The sequence below is a fragment of the Quercus suber genome, unplaced genomic scaffold (genome assembly GCF_002906115.3).
Source record: "Quercus suber isolate HL8 unplaced genomic scaffold, Cork oak 2.0 scaffold_296, whole genome shotgun sequence".
Classification (NCBI taxonomy): domain Eukaryota; kingdom Viridiplantae; phylum Streptophyta; class Magnoliopsida; order Fagales; family Fagaceae; genus Quercus; species Quercus suber.
This window is the reverse complement of record NW_027069752.1, coordinates 1-18501: the sequence shown is the minus strand read 5'-3', so window position 1 is coordinate 18501 and position 18501 is coordinate 1. Positions and strand designations below refer to the sequence as shown.

The following is an 18501-nucleotide window of genomic DNA, read 5'->3' as shown; positions in this document are numbered from 1 at the left end:
CTCATTTTGCACAAGAATGTGACTTATCATGTGAGAGTTAGAGGCTCTCCGGAAACCANTTATCTCATATTCTCAATTGACATTTTTGGGGGAAAATTGGTAGAGTTACAAACAATTTTACAAATTGTTTCACAAACTGTTAATATGGTAAGTCAAAAAAATGATGTTAATGGTAATTTCATATGAAAACCAGTAAAATTTTCTCATAACAACAGTTTGTAAAAATATTACAAAATATATAGTTGAGTTGATAAGTTTTTACCAGTTATTATTTAGACACACCATTAATATTATTTTTTTTACCCATTACTAATAATCTTCTACATCAATCGGATGTGAAGTTTTTTGTTAATTCTTTTTTGTGTTTATAGACTTTCTCAGTACATAAACATTTAAAGTTAGAATTCTCCATCTCCATTATAACAATCAAAGTTATTAAAAAAAAATTGAGAATTTTGACTGCTCTTCAATTGATCAAACATGTGTTTTTGACAACCTTTGCATCGTAGCTTAATCAATAGAAATAATATTATTAGTAGATCCTTGTCAGTAGCTTGATCAATCAAGAATCATGAATTGTGAAATTTGACATGTTTTAATTGAATCAATGTTGCCTTGTTTTTTGTGCTCTACTTGCAAACATATATAAGGCACTTCAATGAGGGAAAAAGCAAACCTAACTTGATCAACTTGTGAGTTTAGAAGATGATATTCAACAACGGTGTTGGTATTATTTGAAGCCACAGAATTAATCCCAATATGTTGCTATGGAGCCCGAACCTTCGAAGTAGTTCTTGGAGTTGGTCAACGGGTTTGACTATGATTATGGAAGTGGTTCATAAGAAGGAGATATAAACAAAAAAAGAAGAAGTTAAGATTAGATTCGAATCTAATTGTGGGGTCACATTAATAAGTTTATTTACCGAATAGAATTTGGGATGATGGGTATGAACTAGATTGTAAAAAATCACTTTTTATAGTTGTTAGGGAAAGGGTATACTCCATAATAGTTTTCCGTTTGAAGTGTGCTTTATTAGTTTTCCACTCTGTCATCATATTAATGTGTTATCTATTTATTACTTTGATTATCTTGCTTTATAGTGTTGGTGACTCGCTGATTTTGTGTTTTATATCTTAATAATTGTGATCACATAATTGGTAACAAATTGATTAAGTTGTTGCATAATTAACTATGGGGCCTAAACAATTACTTTTCAAATTCATTTAATCATGACTGGTAATCCATTGCCAGTCATTTTATCTAAAAAATTCCAAGGACTGATAATCCATTGCCAAAAGGATGGTTGCCAAAAGTGTTTCGCTAACAAAATGCTACATAATTTCACCATTACATGAAAAAAGAAAGAAAGTAGAAAATAAAACACATGAATTTCTTCCCCAAAAAAAAAAAAAAATCCTTCCACTTTGCCGAAGCTTCATTGAAATCAAAAGTTCACAAACATTTGCAGCTTTTATTACAGGAGACATTTTTCCCTAGACAACTATAAAAAAAGACAAGTACATGACAAAGCATAAACTATTGTCGTTTGCTCAGTTATTTGACTACTTAAATATCAAGCAAATATATCCTTATCCTTCACAATTAAAGACTACGCATAAGTTCCTGATGTAGAACTAGACACTGAGCGTTTAACTGCAGGCCCTTGTGTTGTGTCGTTGCCTAGGTCATCCTCAGCAGATATTTCCTCCAAAGACTTTCCCTTGGTCTCAGAAACCAAGAATGTGAAGGCAAACCCTAACATGTTGGTAAATGCCAAAAGCAGCATAGCAATCCTAATTTTTTTTACATCACCATCCAAAGTAAAGTACTGCACTCCAAATGCCCCAACCATAGCCCCAGCCTTCCCGGATGCCGTGCTCAAAGCATGACATGAAGACCTCAGCCGCGTCGGGAACAACTCGGCTGGTAGCACGAAGGTTGTGCTATTAGGTCCAAAATTTGCAAAGAAAAACTTTAGCCCGTATAACAACTTGAACAAATTGCCATTGTTTTTGAGGTAGTCATATTTAAGCCCCGATAAGCATGCAAATAGATATCATGAGTATTAGAAATACTGAATAATTGTATTGTATTTCTCAATGAAAAAATATGCACAAGTGCCTTTATATAGAAGGCATATGAGTGTAGTACAAGTAAGAGTATAGTACATAAATATGTGCTATACAAATAATCTAGTTGAGCCTAAAACCCACAACACTATACACGTTAACAGCCCCCCTCAAACTCAAGGTGGATGTGAGACCAACTTGAGGTTATCAACCAAAGTACAAAGGCGTCCCTTAGTATGTAATTTGGTGAAAATATCTGCAAGTTAATATTTAGAGGAGACTGAGATCAGTTTGAGAGCAACATGGACAAGATGATAACGAATAAAATAACAATCGATTTCGATGTGTTTAGTCCGTTCATGTAAGACATCATTGTGAGCAATATGAATGGCACTCTAATTGTCACAATAAAGAGGAGTAGCAAAGGATGTAGACACACCTAAGTCTTTATGAAGCCATCAGACCTATCACATGCCCCCACGTGCCTCTACAAGTACAGGCGATAAAGTCACGCACCTCCACGTGCCAATACTCTTCACGCGCCATCATGTGCTTCCACGTGCCTGCACACTCCAGAACACCAGCTATTGACGTCATCAATCACGCCACGTCAGCCCTAGTGACGTCATTACACCACGTAATCCGGTCATGCCACGTCATCTTGCTTGCGTTAATAACACGTCACCACTCAGTCAGCGATTACGTCATCTCGTTGACGTCATCATCATTGACCTTTGACTGAATTAGCTGACCGTTGACTTTTGGCATCTTTGACCGTTGACTTTGATTGTTGACTTTTTCAAAGTTGACTTTTTGCATGCTAGGTGCTCCTTACCCAGTTTTTCGCTTAGATTTCATTTTTGCAGTCCGTTTTTTCATATTTTGCTTCTAAATGAAGAATAAGGATAGGTTTTCTTCTTGTTGCAATAATCGTTATCGATAATCCAGCAAACGTTTTTACAAATGTTTTGGCCACAATATTAAGATTTGTTATCTTCGCAACAAATCAACTGTTTCAATTTCTGCTGTTGCTAAACTGAGAGTGTCCAGCCAATGGCTCCTGTCCCTGCATAGTCTAAATCTTTAGGACGAACTTTCACCATGTTTACAAATGACCTTAAAAACATCATCGCCAATGTCATTCGTATGGTTGGTAATGCATCGTATTCCCTTTCTCTCTCAGCTTTATCTAGTATGTCTCCTTCCTCTTAGCTTATGGATTCTACTTGTTGCAATCACATGACACCTCACTCGTCCTTATTTTCTGACCTCAAACCTGCACCACACCCTCTTAATATTCGCATAGCAAATAGTTCCACAATGTCTGGCCATAATATAGGTTCTGTTTCGACCTCCAACCTCTTTGTTCCTGGGGTCTTTAATGTTTCTGACCTTTCTTACAATTTATTTTTTGTGGGACAATTAGCTGAGTTAGGTTATTGCATTATATTTGATTATTCTAGGTGTATTGTGCAGGATCTGAGGATGGGACAGGAGCTTGGGACCGGTCCCAGAGTTGGGCGTATGTTTCCCATGGACAACCTTCGTCTTCCACTTGTTGCTCCTATTTCTATTGCTGCAACTGCGACAGTTTTTTCAATTCCTTCCCTTGCACTTTGGCATGCTCAACTTGGTCACGCATCTTTCTTTCGGGTACAATAATTGGCTTCTAGAGGTTTGTTAGGTTTAGTATCTACATAAAATTTTGATTGTATTTCATGTCAGTTAGGAAAACAACCAGTTTTGCCTTTCAATACTAGTGGATCAATATCCACTGATATCTTTGATCTTATTCATTCTGATGTTTGGGGGCCTTCTTCTATCTCTAGTATTGGTGGGTTTCAATATTTTGTTGTCTTTATTGATGATTAGTTTTGATACAGCTGGATTTTTAATATGAAACATCGTTCTGAATTATTGGAAGTATATTCTAATTTTACAAAAATGGTTGAAACTCAGTTTTCGAGACGCATAAAAAATTTTCGACCTGATAATGCTCTAATACCATGTTAGAAATACTGAATAATTGTATTGTATTTCTCAATGAAAGAATATACACGAGTGCCTTTATATAGAATGCAAAAAAGTGCAGTACAAGTAAGAGTGTAATACAAGAATATGTGCTACACAAGTAATCTAGTTGGGCCTAAAGCCCACAACACTATACACGTTAACAATGAGGAACCCAACAAGTTGGATGACCCACCTTCCTAGCTTTTCGATCAAGAACACAGTGAACCAGTAACCAGGGAAGGTACCCAAAAGAGCCATTATAAACATAGCCCTTGAGGTGTCAAAGACTTCTTCGAGGGCATTCACATGGTTTGCTTTCTTAATTAAACCCATTGTTGGGAAAATATCCTTTTGGGCCAGATTTTGACCGTAAAATGCTATGTCCAATAAGAACCATGTGGTTGTGGTGGTGCCTATAAGATGTTTCCCGTGTCGACGAACGAACTCGCTAGAGAATAATGTGTAGTTGTTTGCAACTTTGAATTGTGACAATTTGTCAGGTTCAACTTGAAGTTCAAAATCAAGAACCCGACCCATATCCGCAGTGACTTGTTTAGTATTCCCTTCAATCAAGGCTGTGTATCAACATGTTTCGGGCATTTTCATTCTCCAGTAGTATGTTAGGAGTGCAGGAAGAGCTCCAAGCATAAGCACAATCCTCCAAAGATAATCTGCATCTGGTCGTGTGGAAAGTACTTGATTTTCATCAAATGTAGGAGCCTTGAAGAAGTGAAGGACGATAGCTGAGATTGTCATGGAAACTAGCCCCGCAAATACAATTCCCACACCTTGAATTGCAAACACGGCAACGATGAATGCACCGTGAGTTCTTTTGTTAGCATATTCAGACATTGTTAAATATTAGCATTGATATACCATGTTGAATATGTAAGTATGGATGTGGAAGCAAAAGTATAAAGTATAGAATAAAATAACATACGAGGATTACTTGGTTCAGCCTAACGGCTTATATCCACGGAGGAAACCCTAAAGGGTTACATCAATAATATATTATAGTATAATACAAATCCTGTGTTACAATGAATCATAACATGTGTATGTATAGTAGACTAAACCCTAGACTAATAGACTTCTAGTACAAGTAAGAAATTTGGCTTGCATACAAAGTAGAATTAAGCTTGGACCTATACTAATGGGCTAATATATCTCTAACAGACATGATCGTGGCGAGAGAGGATAGTCTCCACCAATACCAAATCCTAGGCAAAACCTAAAGAAACAAAGTGTTCCGATAACAGAATGTGCGCTTGCACCAAAGGACACGCCAGAGCAAATTGCACAAAGGACCATGAGAATTAGAGTGATGCCGTAAACCTTTTTACGGCCAAGTTTATCACCAAGATAGCCGAATACTAGTTGGCCTACTAAGGTACCAACTAGAGTAACACCAACCGCAACATTGTTAACACTAGGGGGAGCTTTCCAGGAATATTAGTGTCAGGATTATAGTAGTAAAGGCGACCCAAGAGTTTTGTGATAGTTGAGATGCAAAAGAGGTCGTATGCATCGGTGGAAAAGCCCATTCCGGCAATGATAATGGCTGTGACGCGGTAGCATTGCGTGCGGGCATTGTCAAGGGCTTCAAGCACAGCTAAGGCCGTTTTTTGTGGGCTGGTTTGTTTGCCTTGTTGCTGGCTTGCTGTTGTGGATAGATTGTGTGTATTCTTGCTCCTTTTATGCTTGGTAAACGAGGAAATGTTTAACCCTATAGGTGTTGGAGAGATCAATAAGAAAACAAAGGTATATGAAGAATATACAAATATCCATCGATAAAAAAAATGGCTAGAATGTAAGAAGGATATTCTATTTGCACTATTGTACCTTTACAACTAGCTAGCCTCAAGTCAACAAGTCCTTTATCCTAAGCTAGGATTTTATCATTATGTCACTTTTATTATATCTTGTATTGTCCTTAAATTTAATTTTAATCCGCCATACTATAAAATTACCACTTGTTTAAGTTGATATAATAAATTTGAATAATAACATGTTCACTCAGTAATCTATTAAACATCAAATACCCCTTATTCACTTAGTGGGGACTAGTAAGTGCACAGGGGGCAGGATGTGCCCCACATCTTCCTACGGCATAACCAAACTCTTGAACTGATTGTTTTGTTTTAGAGTACTTTGTGTCTCAAGGTTACAAAAATTGAATTTTAAATGGACTTTGGAACCATTATATATATTTTTATTATGATTGCTAATTAGCCCAACCTATCATGAGAGAAACTGACATCATTGACGTACTTATGTTGCTCAAATAATCTAAATTGTTTCAGCAGTTTTTTTTTTTTTTAATATATATATATATATATAAAATGTTTCCACTTTTTCCCAGGAAAATCTCCTTAGATCAGTTTCCAATATTGCTCATAGTCACCTTTCTTTCTTTCTTTCTTTCTTAACCTTTGTTTTCTAGGTTAACTTGATCAAGCTAGAAACAGAATATGGTAGTCAAGTTGATTGAGGTCCACTGAGGGATTTGAAGATAGGGGGTTTGACACTTTGACTAAATGAGGTTCATTTATCATTGGGAATTTTGTCTTTGGGTAATAATATGATCGATGGGATTAGTGGCACTCAATTATCTGAGTCAATAACTTCTTTAGCTTAAAAGATATTATGTTTGAAGTTGGAGCAGTGCTGTAATACAACTTTTACTAAATTGAACTTATATACTTTATATTTTTAATCAAATTGAACTTATAAACCAATGTGTCATTAATCACAAAAAAATAATTCAAATATTCATTTATAAAGTGATTAAAGTCCACAAACCATATTCATTATCACATCAATATGTAAATTTTATGTAGTAAAACTTTATATTACATTCAACTTTTTTTTTTCTTGAAGTTAATGACAACTGACATTCATTTCTTTCCCTTTGTTTACCTTGTATGAGGCCACTAGCTGTAAGTTTGACATCTACTAACAATGTCTTTTACGTGACATTCATTTCTTTCCCTTTGTTTTCCTTGTGTGAGGCCCAGTAGCTGTAAATGTGACATCTACTAATTAACAATATATGTTTCTTACGTCCTGTTGAGAGAGAGAGAGAGAGAGAGAGAGAGAGAGAGAGAGTTGAAGCTAAATTTGTTTTTTTTTTTTTAATTATAAATATTATTTTAAAACATAATCGTTTTCACGAACTACGTTAAGACGTGATTCCATATCATTTCCCACCACTTATTAAAGATAGGCTCAGTCTAACTACTTGCTCAATATCACCTCTCATCTCTTATTCAATATCATTTCCCACCACTAGTTCTTAATTATTTCTCACCACCAGCTAAATCTATCTTTTATCACGGATGACTAATTCTTCCTTAATATGCACCACTATAGCTAGGTGCATTGGGTTCGCCATTGGGTTTTGGGCCTAGTTTCTTTCATTCCTTTTACACATACCCACATCCTGCATGTCTCATAAGTCTAACTTGAGAACCTATATATTATTATTAGTGGTCGTTTCACCTTTTGAATTGATATCTTCAAAGTCTTTTGAGCGTAAAATTTCACATTTTGTTATGAAATTTGTGAAATTGAGTATGGAACCCACATGTTTCCAAACCGCACTTTTTTCAATATACAGTAATATTGTCTAAACTTCACTTTTGTTTAGGTACAACCTTTTGTCCTTTTCAGTTAATCACAGTTGAAAAAATTGTAAAAAGAAAAAAAGTTGTATTAAATTAGCACATGCATATTAGGGTCAAAAGCCCTCAGTTTTTGTTGGGTTGGAGAAGGAAACTAAAAGATAATTAGAGAATAAAAAGAGAGAGATGAGTCTTTTTACTTGATGGGGATAAAATTGTAAACAAGGAACATGGACACTTGGTACCGACAAGGCTCACAGGAGAGCATTTACTTGGTTCGCTTATAAATTATAATCATTGAGTTAATCTCACTGCTGGGAAAATATCCTTGTGGGTCTGATTTTGACTATAAAAGAATATATTCAACAAGAACCATGAGTTCAACAAGAACTTTATAGGTCGTCTTACATGACTCACGGGTCGAAGGGACTCCTGAGAGAGTGATAAGTTCACTACAAAACACGCAGGTCTTAGGCCACGTATTTTTAGGTCACATTTGAAAACACAGCCTAAAAAGATGTGGCTATAGGCCAAATCGTCCTATGACCATGTTTTTCTGACCTAAGGCCGCGTTTTACAAACGTGGTCACAAAACCTTTTTTTTTTTTTTTTTTTAATTTTTTTATTTGTAGTGATTGTTGTTATTTGTTGCCTTGAATTAGGGTAATTTGCCATGTTCAACTTTGAGTTCAAGCTCTAACTTGTCAAGTTCAATTCGGATGTCATTTTTTTAGCTTGCACCAAAAGACATGCCGCCAAAAAAAGGCGCGAATGACCATGAGAATTAGAGTGAGGCCGTATACCACTTTACAGCCAAGTTTGTCACTAAGCCAGCCGGAGACTGGTGGGATTGCAAGGCTACCAACTATGGCAACTGCAATGACAATGGCTGTGATGCGGTACCATTGCTTGTGGGCAGAGTTAAGGGCTTCAAGCACTGCTAAGGCCATTTTTGTGGGCTGGTCTTGCTATTTGCCCAGTTGTTGACTTGCTGGTGTGGGTTGTCTTTTTCCTCTTATGCGTGATCTGTGAAGGAAATAACAAAGATATGAGGAACGTTTACTCCTAGGTTTTGGGAAAATGGAGGGAAAAAAAAAAGTTATATGAAGGATATTCTATTAGCCATCGATAAGAAAATAGCTAGGAGGTAAGAACTAAGAAGGATATTCTATTTAGTATTTTCACAATTGTACCAGAGTAAAGTTAGAGATACAAATTTTTTTACAACAAATTTTATAAACTGATAATGTGGTAAGTGGTTATTGATAAATGAAAAAATAATATTAATGGTGGGCTTAAATAAAAACTAATAAAAAGATGATCATATTAACAATTTGTAAAAATGTTATAAAATAGTTTGTAACTGTAGTATTACTCATTATACCAAGTCAATCCTTGTACAGGTTGGACCCCAATAGAAAATAGGCTCCAAAATTTCAGAATTATTATTTTTGAACAAAAAAAGAAAAAAGAAAAAAGAAAAAAAAAGGCGGATGGACTTCCTTAGTGCCTCACTATAAGAAGGCCTCAAAAATTTTGGGATAGTAGAAATCTAATTCATTTAAGATCTTAAATTGTTTAACAAATAAAAATAATTATATATATGAGTGTATCGAATTATCATTAATGATCAAAATTAGTCTCAGAAATCATGATATTTGATATTATATATAAAATTATTTTGATTTGGTTAGTATTAATACATCAATTTACGAACTGAATTCATCTTTAGTTTGAATTCAATACATAACTTGACAACAACCTCAATACCACTCAACCAATCGGTATTGAAATTTTGATATTTCAAATTTAGGCCCTGCCCATAAGGAACCAAAACCTTGGGATTTACGCCCTAATTGCAGGGAACATATATCTTAGGTCATTATTTATATACAAGAAAGAGGAGATATTGTTTAGCAAAAAAAGAAAGAAAGAGGAGATATTGTTGTGTGTGTGTGTGCATGCCAAGGGTTACTATACCAAGCAAAGTCTCTAACATCAATATTGAAGATCCTTTAAGTATTTCAAGTGGAAGCTGTTATACCAACAAATAGTTGTTGTGGTGTTAATCATGGATCAAATAACGTGCATTAAGAGATCCACAAAGGTAGAATAGTTCAACTAGAGTTCTAGCTACGTACACGTGTTCATGTTAGTACGTCCTATTATAGGTAGCAATTCTAGGATCGATACATTCTTAAAATGTTGTGTGCTTCCATTTTACAATAATGGATTCTTCCGTCGAGTGGTCAATTATCAATAAACCCTATAGGGCTTTTTCTATCAAGATTTTCCTTTTGTAACCATATCATTTATGTTTTTAATTTTCCATAGCCTATACTGTTTTATATATATATATATGGCTGTTTACATAATTGATTAACTAATCAAGTTAACTAATTGAGTTGAAACCAATCAACCAGGGGTTTAGATTCATTATCAAACTTTGTACGCAAGACTATAGTTCTCAGAATTGGACCAGACCGAGAGGTCGGACCGTGAAAACCGGAAATCGAGATGAAAACTGGTTTTTTAAGCATAAAGAATTGGACATATGTGGCAATTCCGTGAACCCTTAAAACCAGGGTTGGACCACTCAAACCAGTGGCAAGAACCGTGCAGTTCAACCCCTTAGCAATTTTTTTTTATTTAAAAAAAAAAAAAAACTTAACACAATTTTATTCTACTTAATTAAATTATCCATCTCTTACAATAAATAAAAAAAATTATAATTAAAATCTTTCAAAGATATTCAACTTTACTTCAAAAATTAATCATAAATTTTAACGTTTTCATGGTTATTATTTTATTTTATTAACTTTCTTATTTAATTATTAAATATATGCTTGAAAATCATTAAATTTCCCTCACATATATAGATATATTAGTCAATTTTGCTAGTTTTATAAATTTAATATCTATATTTAGGCTTTAATTAATTATTAAATTAATTATGTCATCATCACGGTTCGACCTCGGTTTGACCTCAAAAACCTTGAACGTCTTCCTTTTATGGTTCAATGAACGGTCCGGGTCTGAAAACCTTGCGCAATACTAGTTTTGGTTTGCATAATAACAAACCACTATTGCTCATAAAAACTAGAAAGGAGAGATAAAAAGAAAGGAAGAAAGAGAGAGATAATGGAGTAACAAGAAGAGAAATTTTCAAGAAGTTAAATGACTTGTTGCCTTGAACACCATCAAATCTAATAGAATAGAATTAATTGTAAAAAAATTTGTAAAATTTAAGAAGTTCTTTTTTTTTTTTGGTTGAATATTAAGAACTTTAAGCAATATTACATCACCTAATAATTTTTTTCTTGAATTCATGTTTTAAAAATTTTAGATTACATGTTCAATATGTTTTTAATATGCATGTCAAGTTTTTTAGCAATCAAAAGTTATTGTTATTTGATCCATAAACTCATCTTTTATGCGTAAGTTAAACTAAAAAACTTAAAAATTAAACATTTGTTTAATGATATAACTATTGATTTTTTTTTATCTTAAAATTTTGTAAGCATAAAAAATATAAAAAGAAAATGTAATTCAACTGTGAATTTTTCAAAATTTTAATCAAATTAAAAAAAAAAAAAAAACATTCAGTGTAATATTACTAAAGTTACACTACATACAACTTGAACACATTGCATTTGATTGCTCTGCCACGGCGTTTGATTTCTTCCAAGTTATCAAGTTTATCCCACTGAACAATATAGAAAGGAAAATGAGGGTAAAAATGAAAAATCAATTATTTTTCATATTGTGTAGCGAAAACGCTTCTCTAACATAAACGTATACATCACACCAAAGAAAAAAGAAAAAATGAAAAACAACCTCATCACCCTTTGCCCAAGCTTCTTCTTTGAAGTGACAAGTTACAACATTTAGCTGCTCTTATTTGTAGAAGTATAACACATCTAGGAAATTAAAAAGAAAACACAAATGAAGTAGATGTATATAAGAACAAAAGACAATTCTTTTGTTCACTTATTTGAATTCCCACGTATACTTGATGATATGGCTGAATGCTGATCACATAGACTCCTCGTAGTTAGTTCCTACTAACTTAGTTCGTGTAACCAACTAGGGTTTAACGCTTTTTTGTGAGAGACCAAATCTTCTATCTCGTTTTGTCTATTCCACTCTATACTTCATCAATAAACACACGCCACGTGTCCACTTATTTAATTAAATTTCACTTTTCTTATTTGAATTATCTAAAATAAAATAACACCTCACATCGGCCATCACCATCAACCTTTGTCGGCATCGTGACCTGTCCTCCTGTCGCCGTTTGCTTAATGCCGGCCTCCGATGTCGTCAGCATCGCCGGCCACGACCAACCCACCTATTAATTAAATCCAACCCCATCCCCACTGTTGCCTTCAAACCCACCAACCAAAAACCAATGTGTCAAACCCAAGCCAATATCATCAAATCCTAATAACCAAACTCCAAAGAGAATCTAAATCATTGAATCAACCAAAGACAACAAAACAAATCAAAGAGAACTAACACAAAATGGGTTCGGTAATAGTATAAAAATCAGGAAATAAAAGGGAATGAAAATGAAAATTAACAAGCAAAAACAGAAAAGTAATCCATGAAACTAGGAAGAGAAAAAAATAAATAAATAAAGGAATGAGGAATGGATTTGAAACATGGATTTTAGCTATGGTGCTGAAACATGGGTTGGAAACATGCATGGGTTTTAGCTATGGCGGTTGGTGGGTTTGAGATTGACGGTGCGGACCGGAGATGATGATTGGCAATGACCAGAGATGTTGGTGACGTCATCAACCGGTACTGATGTAGATTAATGGTGGTGGTGGTGGGTTGAAGGTGATGATATTGACTTGGGTTTGAACTTTGAAACATGGGTTTCACCTGGTTGATGGGTTTGAAAGGAATGGTGGGATGGGGTTGGATTCAATTAAATAGGTGATTTGACTGTGACAATTGATGCTGATGACGTCGGAGGCCAACGACAGGAAGACAGAGGATGGTGCCAAATGAGGGGTGGTGATGGCTGGTGTGGGGTGTTATTTTATTTTAGATAATTAAAATAAGAAAAGTCAAATTTAATTAAATAGGTAAACACGTGGCATGTGTATTGGTGGAATACAGAGTAGAACAGGCAAAATAGGACGGAAGATTTGGACTTTTCCTATGTGGCTTTATTGCCTCGTTCACCCTCACCAGATATTTCCTCCAAAGACCTTCCCATGGTCTCAGGCACTAAGAATGTGAAGCAAAAACCTAACATGTTGCTCACTGCCAAAATCATCATAACCTTCCTAATCTTTCCTGTCTCACCAGACAAAGTATAGATCTGCACCCCAAAAGCTCCAACCATTGCCCTGGCTTTACTCGCCATCGTGCTCATAACGTGACATGTGGACCTCACTCGGGTCGGGAACAACTCCGCCGGTAGCACAAAGGTTGTGCTATTTAGACTAAAGTTCACAAAGAAGAACATTAGCCCGTATAACAATGCAAATAACGGGAGATGAGCCTTGAAGTATTTGTATTTTATCACTAGCACAAACATGAACACAGACATCATGAAGAACCTAATAAGTTGGATGATAAATCGGCCTAGCCTTTCGATGAAGAACACAATGAACCAGTAACCAGGGAAGGTACCAAGCAATGCCACAACAAACATGGTACCTGAGGTCTTGTAGACTTCCGTGAGTGCATTCACCAATCCGGCCGCCTCAGTTAATTTCATTGCAGGGAAAATATCCTTCTGGGTCAAATTTTGGCTGTAAAAAGCTATATCCAACAAGAACCATGTGGTCATGGTGCCTATAAGATGTTTCCCATGTCGACGAACGAACTTGCCGAAGAATAGTGTGTAGTTGTTTGCAGCTTTGAATTGTGCCAGCTTGTCATGTTCAACTTGGAGTTCAATGTCAAGAACCTTACCCATATCAGCAGCGGCTTGTTTGGCATTCCCTTTGATAATTGCTATGTACCGACCTGTTTCGAGCATTTTCATTCTCCAATAGTAGGTTAAGATTGCTGGAAGAGCTCCAAGCATAAGCACAATCCTCCATAGATAATTTACCTCTGGTTGTGTGGAAAATACAGAATCAACGTTGAATGCTGGAGCCTTGTAGGCGTGAAGGAAGATTGCTGAAAGTACCATCGAAACTAGCCCTGCGAATATAATTCCTGTAAGGTTGAATTTAATCAACCATCTTATTGGCTTTATTCCGTGCCAATTTGCTTGTATTTCAGCACTTAGAAATCTTGTATTTAGGTGGGATTCATGTAAGGGTAGTGAGTGAGAGAGTGTGAAAAAATACTCAAAAAAGTGCAAGAATGCAAGGCTTCGCTGCTAGGACTCGCGGGTGACTCGCGACTAGCAAGCCACCAAATTCGGCACACGAGTGAAGCGTGCGAGAAGATGAACAGTTGCGCCAGTTGGAGCACTACAGGACAAAAAGTCTATCCTGGCTATTCTGTTAGCTCGCGGCTTGAACTCGCGACTCAGCCAAGTCACGAGGCCAAGCCGCCAACCAGCTTTGTTTTAAAAAACCTGATTCTTCACATTCCTATCTCACCATAGTATAAATACCTCTTAAACCCAAGAAATGTAGAGAGCTTCCAAAGAGAATTTTGAGAGAGAAATCCTAGAGAAAAACAAGATTGTCTCATCCAAAATCTTCACAAAGAAACTCTTCAAATTCTTATACTCTCACCATCTCCATTGATACATCCTTGAGAGGTTCTTGATCAAATCATTTTCTTACCTTACTCACGTCTGTGAGAAGGTCTTTTGGAGCTAAGGGAAATAGTTTGGAAGTGACCAATGGTTATTAGTTGATGCTATGGTTTATAGTGGAATTCGGCAAGCTAGAAAAGACAAAAGTTTGGCGTAACCTCGTTGGAGCAAGAAGCTTGGAGGGCTTAAGTACCTGGATAGATTAGGCTTAGAGAGTCTATTGTTGTTCATGTATCCCAACTTCATTTTCTAATAGATTATTGACCGCTTGGAGGGCGGCGAAGAGGTTTTACGCCGAGGGTTTCGGTTTCCTCTTCGATAACACATCGTTGTGTTGTCTTTGTGTTTGCATCTCTTTTCCCTTAATCTTTACTATTTAATTTATGTTGTGGATGTTATTTTAATTGGTTTAGATTGTTTATCAATTCTAATATAAGCTTGTTATCATTTTCTACGCATACATTATTTGATATAAAACTTGAATTGGTATTTTGTTGTTTGGGGGTCTAAACGTTTACAGTGCTTTCAACGCTATTTAAACTTTCAATTCCCACACCTTGCATTGCAAACACCGCAGCAATGAATGCCCCACGAGTATTTTTGTTGGAGTACTCGGACATGATTCTAGCAGAGAGAGGATAGTCTCCACCAATAACAAATCCAAGCCAAAACCTGAAGAAACAAAGTGTTCTGATGACAGATTTTGCGCTTGCACCAAAGGACAAGCCAGAGCAAAGGGCGCAAATGACCATGAGAATTAGAGTGATGCCGTAAACCTTTTTGCGGCCAAGTTTATCACCAAGATAGCTGAAGACTAGTTGGCCACATAAGGTACCAACTAGAGCAACACCACTCACTGCATTGTTAACATTTACAGGGAGTTTTACAGGCTTTCCTGTGGAAGGGTCATAGTAATAAAGGCGACCCAAGAGTTTTGCCACTGCTGAGATACAGAATAGATCGTATGCGTCAGTGAAAAACCCCATTCCGGCAATGATAATGGCTTTGACGTGGTAATATTGGGTGCGGGCAGTGTCAAGGGTTCGAGCACTTCTAACGCCATTTTTGCTATTTGCTTGATTGATTGCTGGTGATGATGAGGGAGATGATGAAGTTTGAGTGTATATTTGCTTCTTTTATAGTTGATCAATGAAGGGAAATATGATAATGATAAAGAATAGAGACAGACGTATAGTTCTAGGTTTTGGAGGAATGGACAAGAAATTAACAACAGCATTTGATGGATATTCTACTCACATGGATACAATCGAGAATTTGACTAATGGAGAAATGAAGAAAAATTTATCACTTAACTAGTATTTAAGCTGTCACATTGATTAATCACCAGCCATGCATTTGCTAGCCCAGAACTTCGTAGAAATCTTGCTAGTTGGAATATCAAAGTTGAAAATTATTAAATAAACCTATTTTCATTTTGTCTGAATATGATAGATTTAGTACGTATCAATTTGTCTAGATGTAGGTGCATTAATGATGTAACTTTGCAATGAAGACAATAGAGAATTTAGGTTTTGGGTACTTTTTATTTTTTTAGAGTCACCATGATATGCCATATGTTACATTTTAATTATAATCAAAGACATTCTTTATAATAAGATATTTTTGCAATACCAAACACTTCTTATTTTTCATAATTTGAGAGCTATAACTTACCATAATGGGAGAAAAAGAATTTGAATTTTAGAAGTGTCCGTTGAAAATGTCGATTAAGTTATTAGACTTAATTTGAATATCTCAAACACATTTACTGTGTGATACATGATATTGACTTTTAACCACAACATTCATAAATGATGGATGTCATTTTCTAACATGATATTGATATTTAGTGCTATTACGTTTAGAGTTTGGCATGTTGCTCTTATCCACATTGTACAAGATCAATGGTACGATTATGGCCTTACAGTTTTATTGGACACTATAGCTGTATAATGGTACATATAAGAATCATATATAATCAAGGAGAAATGCTAACAAGTGCTATTAATCAGTGCCCTAAGGGCATTTGTTAGCATTTCTCATAATTAAGATCAAATCAGACCCAACTGGACATAGATTCTAAGGTTGTGTAATCGTGCGAATCTAAGTTTCCAACAATTGAAAATGTGAAGTCCTTATCATTTGCCTTGTAATTTTAAATTTAAGTAATATGTCTTGGCCTCTTTTCTTACTATCTAGAGAATAGAGATTAGAGCCTGATCAACCATAAGCTGTTACCACCCTGTTTGTGTCGACGCTGCACAAGTTCGAAAGAATGAAACAAGACAACTAAGAGTCTTTAATCTTAAGGAAATAGACAAAGAATGTTGTTGTTGTTGTTGTTGTTTTTTTTTTTTTTAAATCACAAAGCCAAGGGTGTATTTCCATATATATTATATATATTATATATATATTTCATTGAAACGAGTTCCTTGGAGGGTGAGGTCCAGAATTTACACTGTAGAGAATTTTTCCTACGTTGGAACTGAATTTTTTTTTCCATTTCTTCGGAGATGGAGAGATCCATAATTCGAATAAGTTTCTCTTAATCGTGTGGATATTTTGTATATTCAAGTAAGTTGCAGTAAATGTTTGATCCCACTTTAATATTAGTGGAAGAATGTTGTTTGATTCCACCAGAGCCGGACCAAGATAATTTGTGGCCTAAGGCGAAAATTTTAAAGGGCCTTTTTATATTTCACTTAAATAATATTTAGTTTATTTTTTATTATATATTTTTATTTCAATTTATTATTAATTCTTACTTATTATATAGGTTTTACAAATTGACATATCACTGATTGTGAATTAAACAATAGTTAACTATGGTATTAATGAATGAACTGATATAACAACACACTTCAAAGCTTTTCAATTTGATGTCCGATGAGGAATATTATTGAATGAAAGATGAATACAATTCCTAGAGTTATAGTTCACTTCCTTTCTTCTTCTTTTTTTCTCATCTCCAGAGGCTTTTTTCCTTTATATAGCATCATTTCTTATCATTTTCATCGTCCACTTGTTCTCCATCTAAGTGTCCACTTGAGTATGTGTCACGTTAAGTCTCCTCTTTAGCCCTTTGTGAGTGGTAGTAGCTGAGATGACACTATTCAGGGGTCTTCTCCACATTAATGCGGCCAAAAAAGCAGATGCAGTGCATTTAATGTGGTGGTGACAGCTTTTCCTTTTAGATATTTCTCCATTCTTCTCATCTTCAGGCATGCCCAAAGCTTATCCAGATCATCGAAGTCGCTAGGAAGATCACTTGAACCCTCTAGATATTTGCTTGATCAAGAATTTTTGCATCCGAGGAGAATGACCTCTTCGAACCACTGGTTCTCTTTTCGGACCGTTCCCCCTTCATTTCCAAGTGTCTTTCTTTCATACGGGCTCCTTCTCAACAGCCTTCACCTCTTTGGGCACACAGTATCCTTTAAATAGGGCCCTAGGCCCAATACATAAGTTTAAGTTTCCACCCCCCACAATATTGTTTAAGTGACACCGATCATATTCATGTCACATCAGTTTATAAGTTTTTTGTCATAAAATTTGTATTAACTTTAGTATTTTTCATTTACTTAATGGTGATTGATTGTATTTTTATTAATTTTTTTGTTAAAAAAATGCTAAACTTACTACAAATTTGACTATAAAAAACTTACAAATTGATGTGACAATGAGGTGGCATTTTAGCAATAGAATCAATTAAGTATTGAATTACTCGCATATCAATTTATAGGATCTATGTAATAAAACTAGTAATATATTAGCATAATTCTAATGTTTTAAGGTTTCTTAAGAGTGGGAAAAAAAAATACACGTAACTCACATTTTATATTTATTTTTTCCTTAATTACCATATATATATATATATATATCTTACCATCCTCATTCTTGGGGGCCTTCTATGTTAGGGGTTCTTAGGCCATGGCCTAAATGGCCTAGGCCAAGGGCCGGCCCTGGATTCCACTTTAAATTAGAAAAGAAACAAAGAAATCACAGAAATCACAGTTGACTGAGAGTCTACCGCATGTCTAGCGAAAGTTTTGATTTTTT

The 18501-nt window shown here is 35.3% G+C and overlaps 1 protein-coding gene and 1 pseudogene across 1 annotated transcript; both read right to left on the bottom strand.

Moving 5' to 3' along the window:
• Positions 1-1610: 1610 nt before the first annotated feature.
• LOC112020221 (low affinity inorganic phosphate transporter 4-like) lies at positions 1611-8656 on the bottom strand (annotated as a pseudogene).
• Positions 8657-12876: 4220 nt separating this feature from the next.
• On the bottom strand, positions 12877-15505 carry LOC136071248 (low affinity inorganic phosphate transporter 4-like). The gene is given in 3 exon segments (XM_065782298.1): positions 12877-13889; positions 14984-15484; positions 15487-15505. Coding segments are annotated over 3 exon segments (1533 nt in total).
• Between the last annotated feature and the right edge of the window lie 2996 nt (positions 15506-18501).